Source organism: Lygodium microphyllum, chromosome 16, assembly GCF_053477565.2.
Source record: "Lygodium microphyllum isolate KBCC chromosome 16, Lygodium_microphyllum_v1.1.10, whole genome shotgun sequence".
Lineage (NCBI taxonomy): Eukaryota > Viridiplantae > Streptophyta > Polypodiopsida > Schizaeales > Lygodiaceae > Lygodium > Lygodium microphyllum.
Window position 1 is genome coordinate 90,290,431 of NC_141150.1, and position 17,154 is coordinate 90,307,584.

General features: G+C 40.0%; 1 protein-coding gene across 1 annotated transcript; it reads left to right on the top strand.

Annotated features, from left to right (window-relative positions):
- The first annotated feature begins 6,721 nt into the window (after window positions 1-6,721).
- On the top strand, window positions 6,722-15,696 carry LOC148023103 (ubiquitin-conjugating enzyme E2 8-like). Its single transcript, XM_087696088.1, has 4 exons — window positions 6,722-6,930; window positions 7,552-7,679; window positions 15,087-15,191; window positions 15,289-15,696. The coding sequence occupies exons 1-4, from the start codon at window positions 6,861-6,863 to the stop codon at window positions 15,430-15,432; spliced, it is 447 nt and encodes a 148-aa protein (XP_087552214.1). The 5' UTR covers window positions 6,722-6,860; the 3' UTR covers window positions 15,433-15,696.
- Window positions 15,697-17,154: the final 1,458 nt, after the last annotated feature.

Genomic DNA, 17,154 nt, shown 5'->3' on the forward strand with positions numbered 1-17,154 from the left:
TGTGTCAAATGAGTTCTTAGCTATGGATGCACAATCTATTTGTGACAGGGCCGACATTAGCACAACGACTTACTCAAAGATATTCAAAGGTGTGAAGGCTAGGTTTGGTCGGGTGCTGAAGAGAAATAGAATCGTGCCTCTTCCTCAACCTTCAAAGTTAATAGAGACCGGACGGAAACTTAATACAAAGGTTTTGGAGTTGATAGGAGATCCCATGCATGTTCAATGTGTGGAAACACTAAAGGTTGGGACCAAAAATGCATATGAGGTGAAGTTCACCGAACTCAATAATTACTATTTAGATTTGAACAAGGTGCAGTCGGCAATGGTAATGTACTACAATATGTCTGTTAAGGAATGTAATGGTAAATTGCAATTTGTTATAAAATTAGATGAAAGTGAGGTCGTCAAAGGAGTAAAGCTTAAAAGAGTTAGTGTAATTATGATGAATAGAGCTTTACAATTCGACAAGGACAACCCAGGGAACTTTAGTGTTCAATTTGAGCACCATGTGTGGTGGGTCGCTGCATTTGAAGTTCCTAAGGAAACATTTGAGGTGTTGCAGCTATTCTTTATACACACAAGCATTCCAAGCATCATCAATTGTCAGGAACATGGTGAGATGCTCTCGATTGACGGATATGGTCAAGACTTGGTTGAATGGCATCTTGTAGGAGACTTGAAAAATTTAAAATGCATGTGTGGAATCTCCAATGGTGCAAATATGAAGAATCCATACCTATATTTCTTGACAGAGATGGTGGAAGGAAAGGACGGAAAGAAGAACTGGGAAAGGTGACAAATGCTGCACCGATGCGCAATAGAGAAGATCCCACTTGGAAGCCCATCTTCAACATTCCCTTGGATTGTATTCACATTTGTTCATTGCATGCTTTTGTCAAAATCATGGAGAAACTTGTATATGAATACATTTGCTTTGCCTATAGGATACAACTAGAAAAAGAAGCCATTGCAACGTGTAGGAATGTGGAGCGAGTGCTATCAGAAATTGGGCTATACAAGCATCAAGTGACGATTGAAAAGGATGAGAAGAGATCAGGAAAATCTAGTAACTTGCCAAAAAAACCTTGCTTTGGAGGAGTAAAGACTAGGAAGTTGATGCCAGGAGGCATATTACACGGTGGATTCCGTGAGGTTTTACGGTGGATTCCATAAACTTTTATTATCGGGGCTCATACACAAAGTGGATTCTTTGTGCGAGAAGTTGATGGGGACGCCTATCCTTTTCGGGCGTTTCATTAATTTAGTGTGTACATGGGTGATTCCATAGTAGGTGATTCCGCAAAATACATATTAAATTAATAAACGTTTATGAGTTTAGAGTGCACACTCGTGATAAATTAAGGTTAGGATTGATTTCTAACCAATTGATTTATTTATGTAGCTGAAGACTGCTAGGTATTCACTTTTGTCGGTTTAATTGTATTATTTTACTAACGATTGTGAATGCTTTAGTTGATGTGTAGAGATAGCAGCAGTGGTGGAGGAAAGCATTGGAGGATAGCGTGTATTCGAGTTATCACCTATATTTTGATGGGCGCATACCTTAGGCATGACACCTATATTTTTTCATGCCTATTTATTAAGACGTTGGATATTTATTTATTATTTCTGTATGCACATGGGCGCACGATGATGATATTTGTATTTGGACATTGTATTGGGTATGCCTGACTTCTTGGGCACCCGCCCATTAGCTTTATTTCTATTTAGCACTAAAGCAAACTCAAAAGCCAAAAGCGTGCTATTTTGTAATTTGGGCTATTATTTGAGCTTGAAGATGATTAATACATAAATTACATGCTTTGTGGAGCGCTCACACAAGGCATGGGGGGATTGCACCCAATTGGCCTCTTGTTCATATCATGCATGCTTTCTACCTTGAGTTTTGTGCAAAAAGTAGAGTTCTTTTGTTCTTGGGGACCTTCTGACACTCACTATGCGCGCTTACGGCATCCGATCTGTGCACCAGAAGTTTCTCTCAGTACCCATCAATGAGGAAGGGAATGTCATGGTTCATAGGCCGCAGGACTACGATGGGTGGAAAAAGTTACATTTTGCAGTTCCTGATCGAAGTAATGGAGGAAAAACAAGATTTGTCAAAGCTAAGGTTTGGATAAGCCTTAATAAATTGGCTCCCTTACTTCGCAAGATGGTGTTTAACAATGAAGATAAGCAAGAATTTATCAATGTTGTGCATAACTTCTATGAAAACATGGTGGAAGCATGGGGCAAAAGCTCTATCACACATTACATGGTGCGTAATAAGTTAATACTTTAAAATTGTATGAATTGCATAAACTATTGAGCATAGTTTTACTCATGTGTGATATGTGTCTTTATGTGTCTTTGTAGCATATCCTTAAGGCACATGGACCATACTTTGCAGAAAAGGGAAGCATCGGAATTTGGTCCACACAAGGGATGGAAAATTCACATTGGATAGTGCATGGTGCATACCAAAGAAAAACTGATCATGGTGGAGGGGTGAACGGTAGCAATCCAATGATCCAATTACTATCTTGGTGGTATAGGATTATAGTAGTGGATGGAGCTAAACTCTCGCAAGAGAGAGCAAATGAAAGTGCTGATGAATCGGCTGCAGACATGATGGAATCACGTCATGTCACTAAAAGAGTGCGTTATGAAGCCTCAAGTGCCAAAGAAAACCATGCCAAGTGGCTAGAAACAAGACTTCGACAATGCAACAAATGGGTTTGAAAAGAGCTAAGATAGTAAGATGAACAATGTGAGTCAGTGTGAATACGATTCATAGTTTAAGAGAGAAAAGAGAGAGTGTGCATCTATGTGAATGAGTCTCACAGTTTAGGGTTATATAAAAGAGGGTTTTACTTTCTATCTTATTCATTGAGTTCTCACATCTCTTGTGCAGGAAAGATGGCTAGATCTAAGGTAGTTGCAAATAAGATTCTGCTCAGAGCCCCATATTGTGTTCAGCCCCTTGGAGCATCTACTAGCTCAAATGCAACCCCCTTCTCAACCTAAGCTACCTTCCTCAAGTCGCCCTCACAAGGGTCCTCCTCAGCATCCCCACAAGAAATGCAAGTGGAAGCCAAGTACAGTGGCCTTGAGAGAAATTAGAAGGTGTCAACGCTCTTTTGACCTCATCATTCCGAAGGCGAGCTTCTCGAGACTTGTTCCCGAGATTGTGCAAGACCTCTACTGCACAAAAAGCATGAGGTGATTTTTGGCACAAGGTTAGGATAAACCTGATCACTTCACAAAAGAAGGTCTTCATGCTCTATAGTGTGCTGCAGAGGCCTTTTTAATTGACTTGATGTGACTAATGCTCAACGTTGTGCAATACATGCAAAGCGCATCACTGTAACTCCCAAGGACTTCCAACTTGCAAGAAATCTTCAAGCAGTGAATGATGCATTCGTTCCAATGGAATGAACACAGTTTGCAATATTATCTTTTTTGGCATAGTGTTATCCTCGTGCATTGGACATATGACTATGTCCCAGTGCAAAACTATTGTATGCGCTCTTAAAATATGAATTAAAATTTTACACTTGTCCTTCGCTCTCAACTTTGAATGTGCATCTTCGCTGTATTTTCAATTCTTACTTACAGTTTTTGTAGCACTGTCAATTTCAATAGGAATAACATGCAAAAATTTGCCATTTCTTGTTGTAGACTTTACTCCTAATGCCTCTGTATAGTCCATCGAGAGAATGATGATCAAGCTATTAATACTCATTGAAACCTTTTAAACTTATAGGTGTGAATAGATTCTATGTTATGAATAAATAATTGGGTTACAACTTAGGGATATAAGTTAGCCAAGTAAGTGAACTATTTTGGCTAAATTCCTTCCATCTAATTTTCCCAACATACAAGATATGAGCATGGAGGTAAACTACAATTAGTAGGGTAAAGGGGCTAGTTGTAGAACACCTTAAATTTGTTCACCCAATCTCTCATATTAGTGGAAAATTTGCATGTTTAACATCACTAGACCGTGGAGTTGCAATAACACAATGCACCAAATAGTTATAAGGAAATGCGATTGATGATTTTGCTATCGACGGGAAGAGCAAACAATCATTTGTTACAAAATGAGCCTTATGAAATGGCATGGGCAAAAGTCCTCGAAAAAACCGTAAGTGAGCAAGTTATTAGATAGATGTGAATGACATCTCATATTGCAGCCTAGCGCTTTCCATGTAACCACTTCACTACCCAAATATTTTGTGAATGGACTATTGTCGTTTTGTTATTGGCCCTCGTCTCAATACCCTTGAATCTACTACTATTATTAACAAAGGTTTTGGGGGGTGCAATGTGGTGCTTGCCCAAGCCCCCTAAAAGCCCTCTCTCTCCTTGCCATGTGGTACCTCTTCTTCCCCCTCTCTCTCGCAATGTGCGGGTTAGTGTGACTCTCTCTCTCTCTCTCTCTATAAATATAAATAAATAAATAAATAAATAAATAAATATATATGTGCGTGCATACTATACCTTCTCCCATTTCTTCACGCTTGTGTGCTGTCTTTGTCTTCATAAATACTCACATACAAGGATTGTGAGCAAGCAACGCCACATGGGGCGAATAGGGAGGTGCAAGAGGGGTACACACCTCTCTCTCTCTCTCTCTCTCTCCCACACACGTCATCAAAGTAGGCATATAGCATGACACTAGCAGTGCGAGGTGGGTAGTAGGAGGCTAGGCTATGACGTGCTAGGCAAAGCGGGAGGCACATGTGGCCAAGTGACAACAGATGTGCTAAGCAGAATGGGAGGCACATGTTGCGAAGCGGTGGATTTGGGGGTGCTAGCTAGCAGTGAGGAGGGCAATGAGGTTGTGGGGTAGCACCATGTGGGGGAGCAACAGTAGCATGGAGTCATGGGTTCGCCACGTGAGAGAGAGAGAGAGAGAGAGAGAGAGAGAGAGAGAGAGAGAGAGAGAGAGAGAGAGAGAGAGAGAGAGAGAGAGAGAGAGAGAGAGAGAGAGAGAGAGAGAGAGAGAGAGAGAGAGAGAGAGAATGCAAAAAAGAAATGGGAATAAATATTATAATGACATGTCTTATAAAGAACCAATGTTTGTTATAACTTTTTATTATACATTATCACCAAATATGAATTATTATTAATGATAAAAACTTAATTTAAAATATCAATAATAACTAACAATAATATTATTAGAAATTTTATGGGGACTGCCCCTCTTAAACTTTGACTAAACTTTGGTAATTTTTATACTTGATTTTTAAATTAATATCTTCAATGCTTCATTCATTTTTCTCTACTTCTTCATCATTAACAAATATATTTTGAATTATTATATGTATACCATAATGCTTTATTGTGATGTGAAAATGTCTAATATATTAGCGCAATGTTATGATAGTATCATGATTCATGAATTTTGTGCCATGCACATTTGCCAATATAAAGTAATTTTCCTAGGACATTTATCCATGTGTGTTTGCTACTTAATCTTTAGAAATGTAATGTGCTCCATGGTGTAGAAAAGGCATACATATCGACATATTTTGAAATAATAATGCTTATATAATAGGGATTATATATTGATGTATGCCTATATAGTTGGGAATATGTACTCCATGTGATAGACAAGCCCGATTTAGAGATGGATGTATTGTAAGGTGTATAGACTCTTTGCCCATTAGAAGTATCTTACGAGATTAGGATAAATCCCTTAGATATTATAATGCTAATGTACAAGACTTCTTTCTGAAATGTCCTAATTATTATTGACATCGATAATGAAAGGTTTTGTGGGGGCACATGTGGTGCACATGAGCCCCTCGAAAAAACTTCCCGGTGCCGTCACATTGCCCGGCCCGCAAAACCATCCTATGCATTGACATCGGTAATGAAAGTTTTTGTGAGGGGCCCACGCAATGCATGCAGAGATCCCCCACAAAACCTCCTTGTGCATCCATATTGTCCACCCCATAAAACCGTCGTCCATATGCCCATCTTGAAAGGGGAGGAGGTGGGGCACCTATAAGAAGAAGGATCAGGATTGAGATAACATGAGCTCTTTGTTGAGCCTTTTGGCTGCTATGAAGGTATGCATATTCAAAAATCTAAATTTGTGTATTTGGAGTTGAGGCTATAGAGACTTGCACCCATCGTAGCATGGGTTGCCAAAATAGATAATACACCTCTAAATTATGTATAGCATGCATATATATATGCTAAGGGCATGCAAGTGACGCCAAGCAAGCTCCTCTTTTCTAAGGCAAATTCTTCACCGTTAAAAAAGCTTTGTGTTTGAAGGCCAACACGATTATACACCTTTCCTCTCCAGCTCCCCCGGACCGCCTAGAATTAGCGAGGTGTGCAATTTGGGATTTAGAAGGGCTTCACACATATGATGGGAATTGTTTATAGTTTTTATTAGTCTTAAAGGAAATGAGATTAAACTGTAGGAACATGACATCGCACCTTCGAAGAATCTCTTCTATATATATAGGCTTCAAAGATTGGTGTGAAATACCAAACTTAAGCTAGTGTATAGCACCAGCCTCAATGCGAAATGCCAAGAGGGAACTAGACGCGGAGCGCCTAGTTGTTTCATTGCGAGGGGCCGTGCTCCAATTGGCCCTCTTACCTTGGTTTGTAAAGCTAGACTTTTAAAATTTTGGTGGTGGGTAAAGAAGTAAACGTTTAACCTGACCAAACATTATATTGCCTGAAGGCTGATAGCCTCTTATGGAGACGAGAATAAAGTCAACAACAAACAACAAGAAGAAGAAACAATAACAACAGGGAAGGATAATAAAAAAGCGTGCTTGCCTCGCTAACGTTGAATTTGGTTTTGTGTGTTTTGTTTCCTGCACCCGGCCATGGCTTCGAAGCGCATTCTGAAGGAGCTTAAGGACTTGCAGAAGGATCCTCCCACCTCATGCAGCGCAGGTCAGAGTCCTGGTCGCTTCTGTTTCCATCGCTGATGATCGTAGGGCTTCTCTCTAATCCGCTAGGGTTTGTTTTTTAAACGAATCTGTTCTTCGTTCAATCGTTCTTTGCATAGGCCGTTTCTGTAAATCTGCATCTTGATTTTAGAGTAAAAGACCTATGCCAGAGTGTTTCACCAGTCTTTCGTCCGTATCAAGCTCCATGGATATAGGACCTTAGCTCTATCTTCTCATCCTGGCCATTGTGAGCCGTTCTATGAAGGATTTCTTACTTTTTCCACTAAAGAATAAGGGTATTCCCGTTTTGTCTTTCCGTTTTCTGTTAGATTTAGGCTGGCCACCGAATGTTGTTAGATCAGTTCAGAGCGAATGAATCATCAAGCTATGTGAATTGAGTATTGCATTGAACCTCGATGATCGTTTGTCAATTGAGTAATCCAAGAAGTACGTTTTCGTATTATCATAGATTTCGTTGAATTAGTGAACACAACTGTGGACAGTCCATTAGGTTTTGTTTGGAAAAGAACAACAAGTGATGGCTTTCCTTTTTATGATCTCTCAGTTTTGGCACATTGTTGATGATAGTGTCAACCATAACATGTATACTTCATTCCTGTGACAGGTCCAGTGGCTGAGGATATGTTTCACTGGCAGGCTACAATTATGGGGCCTGTTGATAGTCCTTATGCAGGGGGAGTGTTTCTGGTCACTATTCATTTCCCACCTGACTATCCCTTCAAGCCACCTAAGGTAGATTGTTGATCTTCATTTTGGAACACAGTTCACATGTTCAGCATGTCAAGAATCATGTCACCTGTGATTAATTATACCACTGCTGTGGCTATTGCAATATGCTCTGCATTGTTATGTAGCACAGACATCTTATTTTTTCAATCTTGGCTGGAGGTAGGACTTGTTTGAGTACAATAGGATGTTTGCCAATTTGTATGATCCTCTAAGTCGAGCTCATTGTTTTGAAGAGGCAGAGATTTGATAATTGCTTCATTTTTTGAATGATCAATAGCTTCCTAGTGTTAGAATGTGCGTTCGGTGCATAGGCAGACTCAGCCATTCTAAGCGAGGATAATTACTAGCAAGTTTCCCATGACATCCTCTTAGTCTGCAAGCTTCCTTGCAGGCTCACATACTCTAAGTCGAGCTCATTGTTTTGAAGAGGCAGAGATTTGATAATTGCTTCATTTTTTGAATGTAGCTTCCTAGTGTTAGAATGTGCATTCGGTACTGAGCCATTCTAAGCGAGGATAATTACTAGCAAGTTTCCCATGACATCCTCTTAGTCTGCAAGCTTCCTTGCAGACTCACATACTTATCTATTGGATTAGGCATGGTTAACTGATCTACTCTTGCATAGTTTCCTCAACTGTCCCTTCAAAGCATGCAATGCAAAGGCAAAGGGTTGACAATGCTTATATCTGCATTAGATTTTCAAAATTGTGTTTGCTAGATTGAAGAAACATCGTCCAAGGTACTTTCCATGGAATTGTGGTTGTGGTATGTTAGTGAGATATAAAGTGTGATACATTTTGTAGATCATGATTTGCACTGAGAAAATATAGTGTCTTTCAGCAGCATGTTTTGCCAAACATTTCATCACGATAATGTCATGCTTATTTGAACATCTTGGTATTATTAGCTATTGTTTGGAGTCTCTAGAGTCTGAACTTAGGACATGGAAGGCTGCATGTGTGTCTGTTTTTGATTGTTTCTACAAAATATGATTTGTCAATGATTGAGGCAAATTTAATATTACCTAAAGTTAACAAATATGGGCCATGTCCAGCCTTTTTTCTGCACAATCAAAGAAATGCTGCAAAGATACAATCGGAGAGTTCCTACATGACATAGAAACTTCCATCGCAAAAGTGGCAACTTTACGATGATGTGTCAGTAGAGTTGCTGCAGTTGGAGCTCTAGATCAGGTCATTTTGGGGCTTCTAGTTGGTTAGTTGCCGATGATTAGGCTATTTATTGTCAGAAGTGATGCAGCAATGAATCATAGACAAGTGCTGGAATAAACTGTTGAACACAAGATAGAAGAGAAAGGAAACAAAAGAACAAAAGAACACTGCAAAGGAAGAGAACTCAGAGATGTGCTCGGGAAATGGAATCCATATGCCAAACACGAGAATGACGCGTACAACAGTGAGTCATTAGCCGTGTGCGTATCGGCATTGGCTCCTCTCTCTAGCAGGAAGACCACCTGAAGAATGATGATGATTGAATGAGAGGAGAGGGAGCCACTAAATAAATAGGCCCAAAATATGCCAAACATGGCAGTTGGTTGGCCAGCAATAAATGCCTAAATAATCACTAGAATGACCACTATAAAATGCCTAAATTACCCAGTGATATCAGACATAGCCTAGACTCATACATGGGTTGACTAGACTGCTAACATTTATAGCCTTAGTTCGTTCTTTGCTCACCATTGCTATTAAAATATTTTCTTTTCGTTGCTATCACGATCATTTTTTCAACTCTCGTCAACTTTGTGAGAGTCTGTAGGGGAAAGAAACGTGAATATGAAGCGAATAGAGAAGTAGATTGAAAGAAATATAGTAATGAAGAAAGAAAGTTTGCAAGAGATTAAATGATACAAGGCTGCAACAGTCATCCCCAACAAACAGCTTGGAGCATGGAACCTTGGCGTGGGGGCGAGACAGATGCAAGAGGATGAGATAGAAAGAGATGGAGGACTAGTGGAATAGTCTGATGATGTAGTGGAGCGAGGGAGGTTGGTTGTGAATAGCTAATCATTGATAAAGCTGGTTGACCAGCTAACTGACTGGCATTAATGCATGTCAAACTAGTAGAAAATGATGCCAGGGCCAAAACACGTCCATCCATGTTAGCCTGCCCACACTCAATGTGTTCACCTTGCCATGTGGCTTATATGCTTGCCTAGAACACAATGAATACACTGTGAGAAATGAATTGTAAGAGTTGAACCTTCACTTAAATTGTCTAGGATAAAAAAAATGATTGACAAATACTTTGTCAAAGCTTCAATGTCCTATTCTGATTAAGATCAAGCCTTACAGTTAGGAGATAATATACATGATTGCTAATATTCTCTTTGTGATTGCGGATGTGGTGGAAGGTCAAAGAAGTGGAATGGATTAGAGGGTGGTAAGAGGAGTGTGTCAATGCAATCTATTGATTATGAATGTCAACAAAAGAGTAAGATCCCCTTTGGAGAGGGAAACACAATATAACAAGAGGTCACCATAGGCCAATGGGAGTGGAGAGGCCTTGAACAGATTACTTTAGTGATGCCTAGTCAGGAATGGGTGAGCTAAGCTTGTGACTCAATTGAGAGATGATAGTGAGGAGCTATTGATGACACCATAACTTGTCATCATAATGAGAAATTATCTTAATGACTTAATTAAGCTTCATGAAATTTCTTAATTAGAATGAACTTTAATTTTGGTATCCTTAGCTCTTGGCATGGTGACCATTGCACAGGTAATGAAGAAGTTGACGCTGGGCTTGTAATGGACAATGTATAGTCTATGTGGTAGAAGAGCAAGGCAAAAGAAACAAGGTGGAATGTGAAACTTTCATTAAATTGAAAGCTTACACCTTATAATTGTTACATTGAAAGTTTTGCCTAATAAGTAGCTCACTTAGGGCACTTAAGTTATTAAGTAGTCCTTGAGCTAAATCTTCAATACGTGAGCAACTCACTTATTATTAATGATCAAGTCATTAATTAGCTCTTAATAAAAAACACGATTTTATTAAGAAGTAATTGGTTATTCATTTGGAAACTTGATCCTGGCTATTTGGGGCTCTTTTTCTCTCTTTTCTCTTACTTTTGGAGTAGCCCAAGTTTAGAGAACCATAACAACAAAAGGAGATGCATACTTGTTGGTTTTTTGTGATTAACATCAAGAGGAGAGTGTTTTGCAGCCATCTCGAGGTACTAGATGGTCGGGAGTCAATCTCTTTCTTCTTGTTTCTCTCTGGAGCTGTGCAAGCTTTATTTTATAATAGATTAGAATTAGAGTTTGTTGTTTACAACAAATTAGTGGCTAGGGTTTGCAAAAGTTAGTCATTTTGGGTGTGGAATTTCTTGTTGAAGACATTCCAACCAAAACCCCTAAATTTTCCCTGTTTTGGGTTGCCAAATCATCGAAGATTCATGGCAAACATCAAGAAGCCTGACATGAAGTCACAACTTGAGTGTTGGCAAGATGGACTTTCTGCAAGTCCATCCATGTCTAAAGAGATGAAGCAACTTATTTGTATACTTATGGAGCAGCAGTAACAACACATTGGTAGCAGATGCTAGAACAAATGCAGCTACAAGCCAACACACCATATGAAGCTTTTGCTCTGAAGGTAATGGAAGTGGTAGAAAGCCTGAGGTAGCTTTTTGATGGCAGTAATGTGACAAGCTACCGACTCTTTGAGTCAAAGATGGAGTTTTTAGTATGTCTACTCAGATGATGAGTGAGTTTTTTGTCCAAGTGGTTACTTCTTTGAAGCTGTGCATAAACTTGTTATATGTAGTGAGTCCTATTTTGTTTACTTTCAAGAAAGCTTTGAAGGAAGAATATTTCCTAGAGGATCTTGGAAGGCCTCATTTGATAAATTAGATCAGTTTGAGACCAAGATTCTATTAGCTTGCTTGTGTTAGTCATGTCAGTCTGTCATCTCTTGGTTGTGAGCTCTTGCTAGAGTCTGGAGACATAGGAGCTATGGTGGTTTAGGTGCATTTTCTTTATTTGTCGGCTTTTGGTGTCCATTCCTAGGCATGTTATTACCTTCCACAGTTTGCCTACACATGCTAGACATTGTTATTACCATTTGGAATTTTTCGAGGTTGTCCCTTGGTGCTGCCATCGTCATCAGCTTGATCTGGTGTCCCCATTGATGCTTTGGGCTGCATACAGGGACTGATCAATCCATCATCATTGTATCAACATTCTTCTTCAGTCAGTGCAGTATCCTTCCCTCATCTTTTGATCCCTCTCTCTTTTTGCTTCTCTTTGTGTTTGTGTTCCTCTTTCATTGCGCACCCTCATAGTCATGCGAATTCCTCATCGATTGCAGTGTGGCAGCAATGAGAGATCAAGGATGCATTTCTCAATGTCAAGTTTGGCAACATTGGAGTGATTGTAGCATTGCATCTTGGACACACATTGGTTTGAGTGTGTATTTGAGACAGACTCAAAGCTTGTTGATCAAGGTTGGTGAGAGCAATCGAGGACGTAGCAATTCGAGCAAAGCTAGTCCATTGAAGAGCTAGGCACACGATGTTAGCAGATATGTTAGTTTACGGTTAAGTCTGTGCATGCCAGTGGGCTAGGGCACTAGGACATTTCCTAGATTATTTAGGTATTTTATTTGGCATTTGATGATGGCTATTTTAGTATTTATTGTTGGTCGATCAGCATTTAATGTTGGCTGACTTGACATCATTTATGGCATTATTTTTACCGATTTATCCAGGCTCCTCCTCCACAATTTATCATCATGTATCATTTGTCATTCATCATTTGATAGATTTTGGTGGAGGGAGAGGAGTAGGTGCTAGTGTCTTCATTTATCTAGGTTCCTCCTCCATAGTTTATCATCATGTATCATTTGTCATTCATCATTTGATAGATTTTGTTGGAGGGAGAGGAGTAGGTGCTAGTGTCTTCACAGCCGGTGACTCACATTGGTTCTACATTGTCTCATATCTTGGTCTATGGATTCCATTTCACGATTATCTCTTTGCTTTTGAGTTCTTTGTGTAGTGTTATTTTCTTTTGTAGTGATTCTCTTTCTCTTTCCTTTGTCTCTGGTGTTCAATAGCTTGTTACAACAGTTTTCCACGCTTCCATCACTGCATCCACTTTTGACACACAAGGAATCATCAGCAAAAAGAGTGTTGATCTGTGACAGTTGCGTTGATCACACGAGTGGGTCACAAGGGGTTCGTGCAAAGGCTCATCTTGAGTATTAAAGAAATACCGTAAGAGGCGCATAGCCTGAGGCCAATGTTGTGTTGTCTATTGTGCAAGAGCGCTCTAACCCTCAGGTTCTTTTTGTCATTTATTTTCTTTGTTGAATTGAATATTGTATGTGCTGTAAGTTTATGTACATTGCCCTATAAATTAAATCTACAAGCTAGTTTAATAGCTTGCTAGAAAAGCGCAATAGGGACCAAGGGTTGTGAGATGGTCATGCAAGTGTTAGGGCATGGTGACTTGATGAGAAAGAAAATAGGCTATTGCATGAAGGAAAGGCTCGAAGAAGATTGCAATCCTTGAAGAATCTCGTCATGATCTTGGAAATCCCTTGTTGAAACACAAATGACGAGGAAATCCATAGTCACATCACCAAGGTTGTCGTCCTTTGAAAAGGATGGGGCGTACAAGGAAACTGCTAGAGGTGATGGTGGGGGATGGGCTAGAACATGTAGGGGAGGGTGTAGAAATTGGAATGGGCTTGACAATAGAAAATTGCCTTTGAGGATCCTTTACTCTAGAAGGGGAATGGAGCTTGTATAACTCTCTCTCTGCCAACCTTGCAAGAACAACTTGTGAAGTGGAATCCTCAACAAATACAGCTTGCTTGATGATTACAACTCGAGTACTGAGACTCGTAATGCCATGAATTGAGTGGAGATGGAAGCCCAATTAAGAACATGTAGAGCTTTCAAGATGGAGCTCGAAGATGAACGACGGTGGACGGTGGTCAGTAGGCAATGAAGGCAAGGTGCCAACACCACAAATAGACATATTATGCACTAAATCATGCTATGAGAAGAAAAGCTGATATAGCAGAGCCGAAGCTCAAAAGATAATTTCATTGTCCTCTTTGAATCAAGTGGTGGTACCTAGGGGAAATTCACATAGTGAAGGGAACAAAACATGGTCCTTTGAATAGTGGGCTATCGAAGTAGCCACTAGAAGGTCGACCACTGTTGAGGGAGCAAGTATGCTTCAAGCAAGGACCACCCTTGATCCCACAAAGTATGTAGAATGCCTAAAAGAGGGTGTAAACTCTAATTTAGAGGGGCACAAATCCTAAAACACAAAGTGGGATGCAAAATCTTAAATGCAAATGGAATGCCACTCTAGAGAAGTGTTGATATTGTTGGAGATGTGGAAGATGATCACCAGCTGTTGAGGGTTCGAACTGCAGTCCTCTGATGCTGGGGAGTGACCTAGGCAGCAAAACGCAAATCCCAAAGTGTTGGAGCTGTCAAGCGTTGAGAGAGCAGCCCGGATGCTGATGCTAGGTGGATAATGATGACGCTAGATAATGGAGGATGAGCCGGACTGCAAAAATGCAGGTCCTAGCAGCCTCTATGATAGATGACTGACACCAAGTGAGAGAGGAGGAGCTACGCTGCAAAAACGCAGCCCCCAGCAGCCCCTATGATAGACGAGTGACACTGGGTGATGGAGGAGAAGCGAGGCTACTAAAAGGAGGTCCCATTAGCCCTTGTGATAGATGAGTGATGCTAGGTGGAGGAGCGAGACTGCAAAAACGCAGGTCCCAACAGCCCCTGTGATAGATGAATGATGAAATCACTGATGCTTGATGATGGAGACTGTCGCTAGAGAGCTCCAAATGTCCTCATCTGACCTAGACTGAGGCTCATGGCCAGGAGATGACCATAGATGATACATGAACTCCTCTCTTCTCTCACCTTAGCCAGATTTTCTCCCTACTTTACAGTCTCATGCCCTCATTGATGTGGTAGTGACCACACGCACAAGGCCTTGTATTTGGGAAGCTTGCGTTGCATTCAGTTTAGAGTGAGCTCCTTTGTCATATTCTGCATTTTCTTCTTCTTCTTCTTCTCTCTTTCTCTCTCTAGTGTGCAGTCACACCTCTCTCTCTCTTGGGTCAAGGATTTCAAATTTAAGAATACTTACATATACAAGGGCCGTCTGGCTGATCAGGCACTGTCAAAGAGGTAGAAAACTACAGTTTCTCCCCCTTCTCAAACATCTCTCCATGCCTTTCTTGAGACTGCAATTCAACAGATACATTGCGGTTGCCAACAATGCTCTTATATTGTATGATTTGTTTGCTTAGAATAAGACTTAGTCACTGCTATCAAGGTCTTAAGAGTTGGAGGTGCAATATTTTATGAAATATGCTTATTGCAAAGCCTTTCTATTGCAGGTAGCTTTTCGAACTAAAGTGTTTCATCCCAACATAAACAGCAATGGTAGTATCTGCTTAGATATTTTGAAAGAACAATGGAGCCCAGCACTGACCATTTCTAAGGTAGCTGCTAGCAGCTTCTTTTGTCAGAATAATATGTGAGAGTAATTGTGAAAATTTTAAAGCCATTCAGCTACATGTATTGTTTATTCATTGACAGGTTTTGCTCTCCATCTGCTCTTTACTCACTGATCCCAACCCTGATGATCCTCTTGTTCCTGAGATTGCTCACATGTACAAGACTGACAGAGGGAAGTATGAGGCAACTGCTCGGAACTGGACCCAGAAGTATGCCATGGGCTAGGAAGTCCCAACCTGAGCTGGGATCTTTGATCAAAATCAACTTATATCTTGTAATTAAAGTTTTTGGTTTCTATATTGATTAAAACTTCAATTTTCTTCAGGACTTGCCTTCTGACAGGTAACACAAAGTGTGGCATTTTGTTTAAAAAGATAAAATGAACAGGCTCTGTTCATTTGCACCAGATGCAAAGCCCTGTGAAAACCAGTTAATAATTTGTGAAATATACCTCTTCAATGTACAGCTCTGATTTTGTCTTGCTGTTTAGATGTGCTGGCCAGATACTATCTACTGTATGAGTTAACTGTGAAACAATTGATTGTTAGAGGAGGCAATTGACGTTCAGGTCTGTGGCGTTCATTGTTAGTGGTTGTACTACACAAAATTTGTGCAACAAGAAGTGATTATGTATGTGCAGTCTGTACTGCTATAATGATTAAGTGCCTTTGGAATAGTTTATATTCAATCCAGGTCTGTGGTGTTTATCGTTAGTGGTTGTACTACACAAAATTTACATCCTTCCCATGCAGAAGACTCAATGATGCTTGTCTCTCTTATGATGGTGTTAAGTTTTTCATCCTAGAGGTGGCCAAAATAAGTCCAGTACATTTAGCCTGTCAGCAGGTAAAGATGCAGCATCGACCTAACAACAGGCCAAATTTTGTTATTAAGCTGTATAATATGTTGACTTGCAGCTTCTCTGTGTATCCTTGCCACAGGGGAGCGCATGCCTAATAACATCTAAAGGTTCCTTGTAGAATTTGACCAGATGCTTACAGCTCCAGCTGTAAATGCTTATTTTATTTTGGCTGAAGGTTTGGAAAATAAATTTTTTGGCTGAAGCTTTGGAAAATAAATTTTGAAGTTGCATTTCAATATTTTGGACTATACAGAGCTCAGAGGCCAACACTCAGGGTTAGGTGAGGTGTCAAAGCAAGTCCAGGACATTGAGCCATCAGCATGTATAAAGATGCGACATCAACTGCACACGAGCCAAATTTTGTTACTGAGCTGTATAATGGATTGCCTTCCAGCTTCGCTCATGGCAGGGAGTGCAGGCCTAAGCTGATGGGCCAATGCTTAGGGTTAGGCGCAGGTACAAAATAGTTGAGTTAGGTCCAGGCTGCCAGTAAAATGTTAGCTCTGTTTTGGGTGTACCCTTGAAGTTGTAGAACATCCTTTCTCAAGCATGTTTACACACTAGTAAACAGCTTGTCCATCTGATAAAACTATAAAACATGCCCATGATGATGTATGATTAGAGTTGATATTTATAAGGATTCTGTCATTTGCATACAAATCTGTTCTAAAAGCTTTATTTCTTGCCGCCTTAGTTTTATATATCGGAAATTAAAGGACAATCTTTCAAGGATAGGGTGAGTCATGTAGCTATTTTCTTTGTGTTAGTTATTTAAATGTTGTTGTTTCTGCAGGGTATTGGGGGGATCAATGTGAATCCCTCATCCATTGGAATAGTGTAGTCAAATTGATAATCCCTCTTATCCCTCTACAAATTATGACCCTAGCCTTTGGCAAGTTGGAGTAGAGTGAGCTTACAATAGAAGTAAATAGATACATGTTCAAATGCAAAAAGTGCACCATCAAAGATCAAAAGAAAAGCAAAGGAGTTCTAATCCCCAACTAGTTGTGTGAATCCATGCACACTAATTGCCTTTTTGTGAAAAGCAGGCATAGTGTTAACATTACTAGCTCTTTGTCTACTAC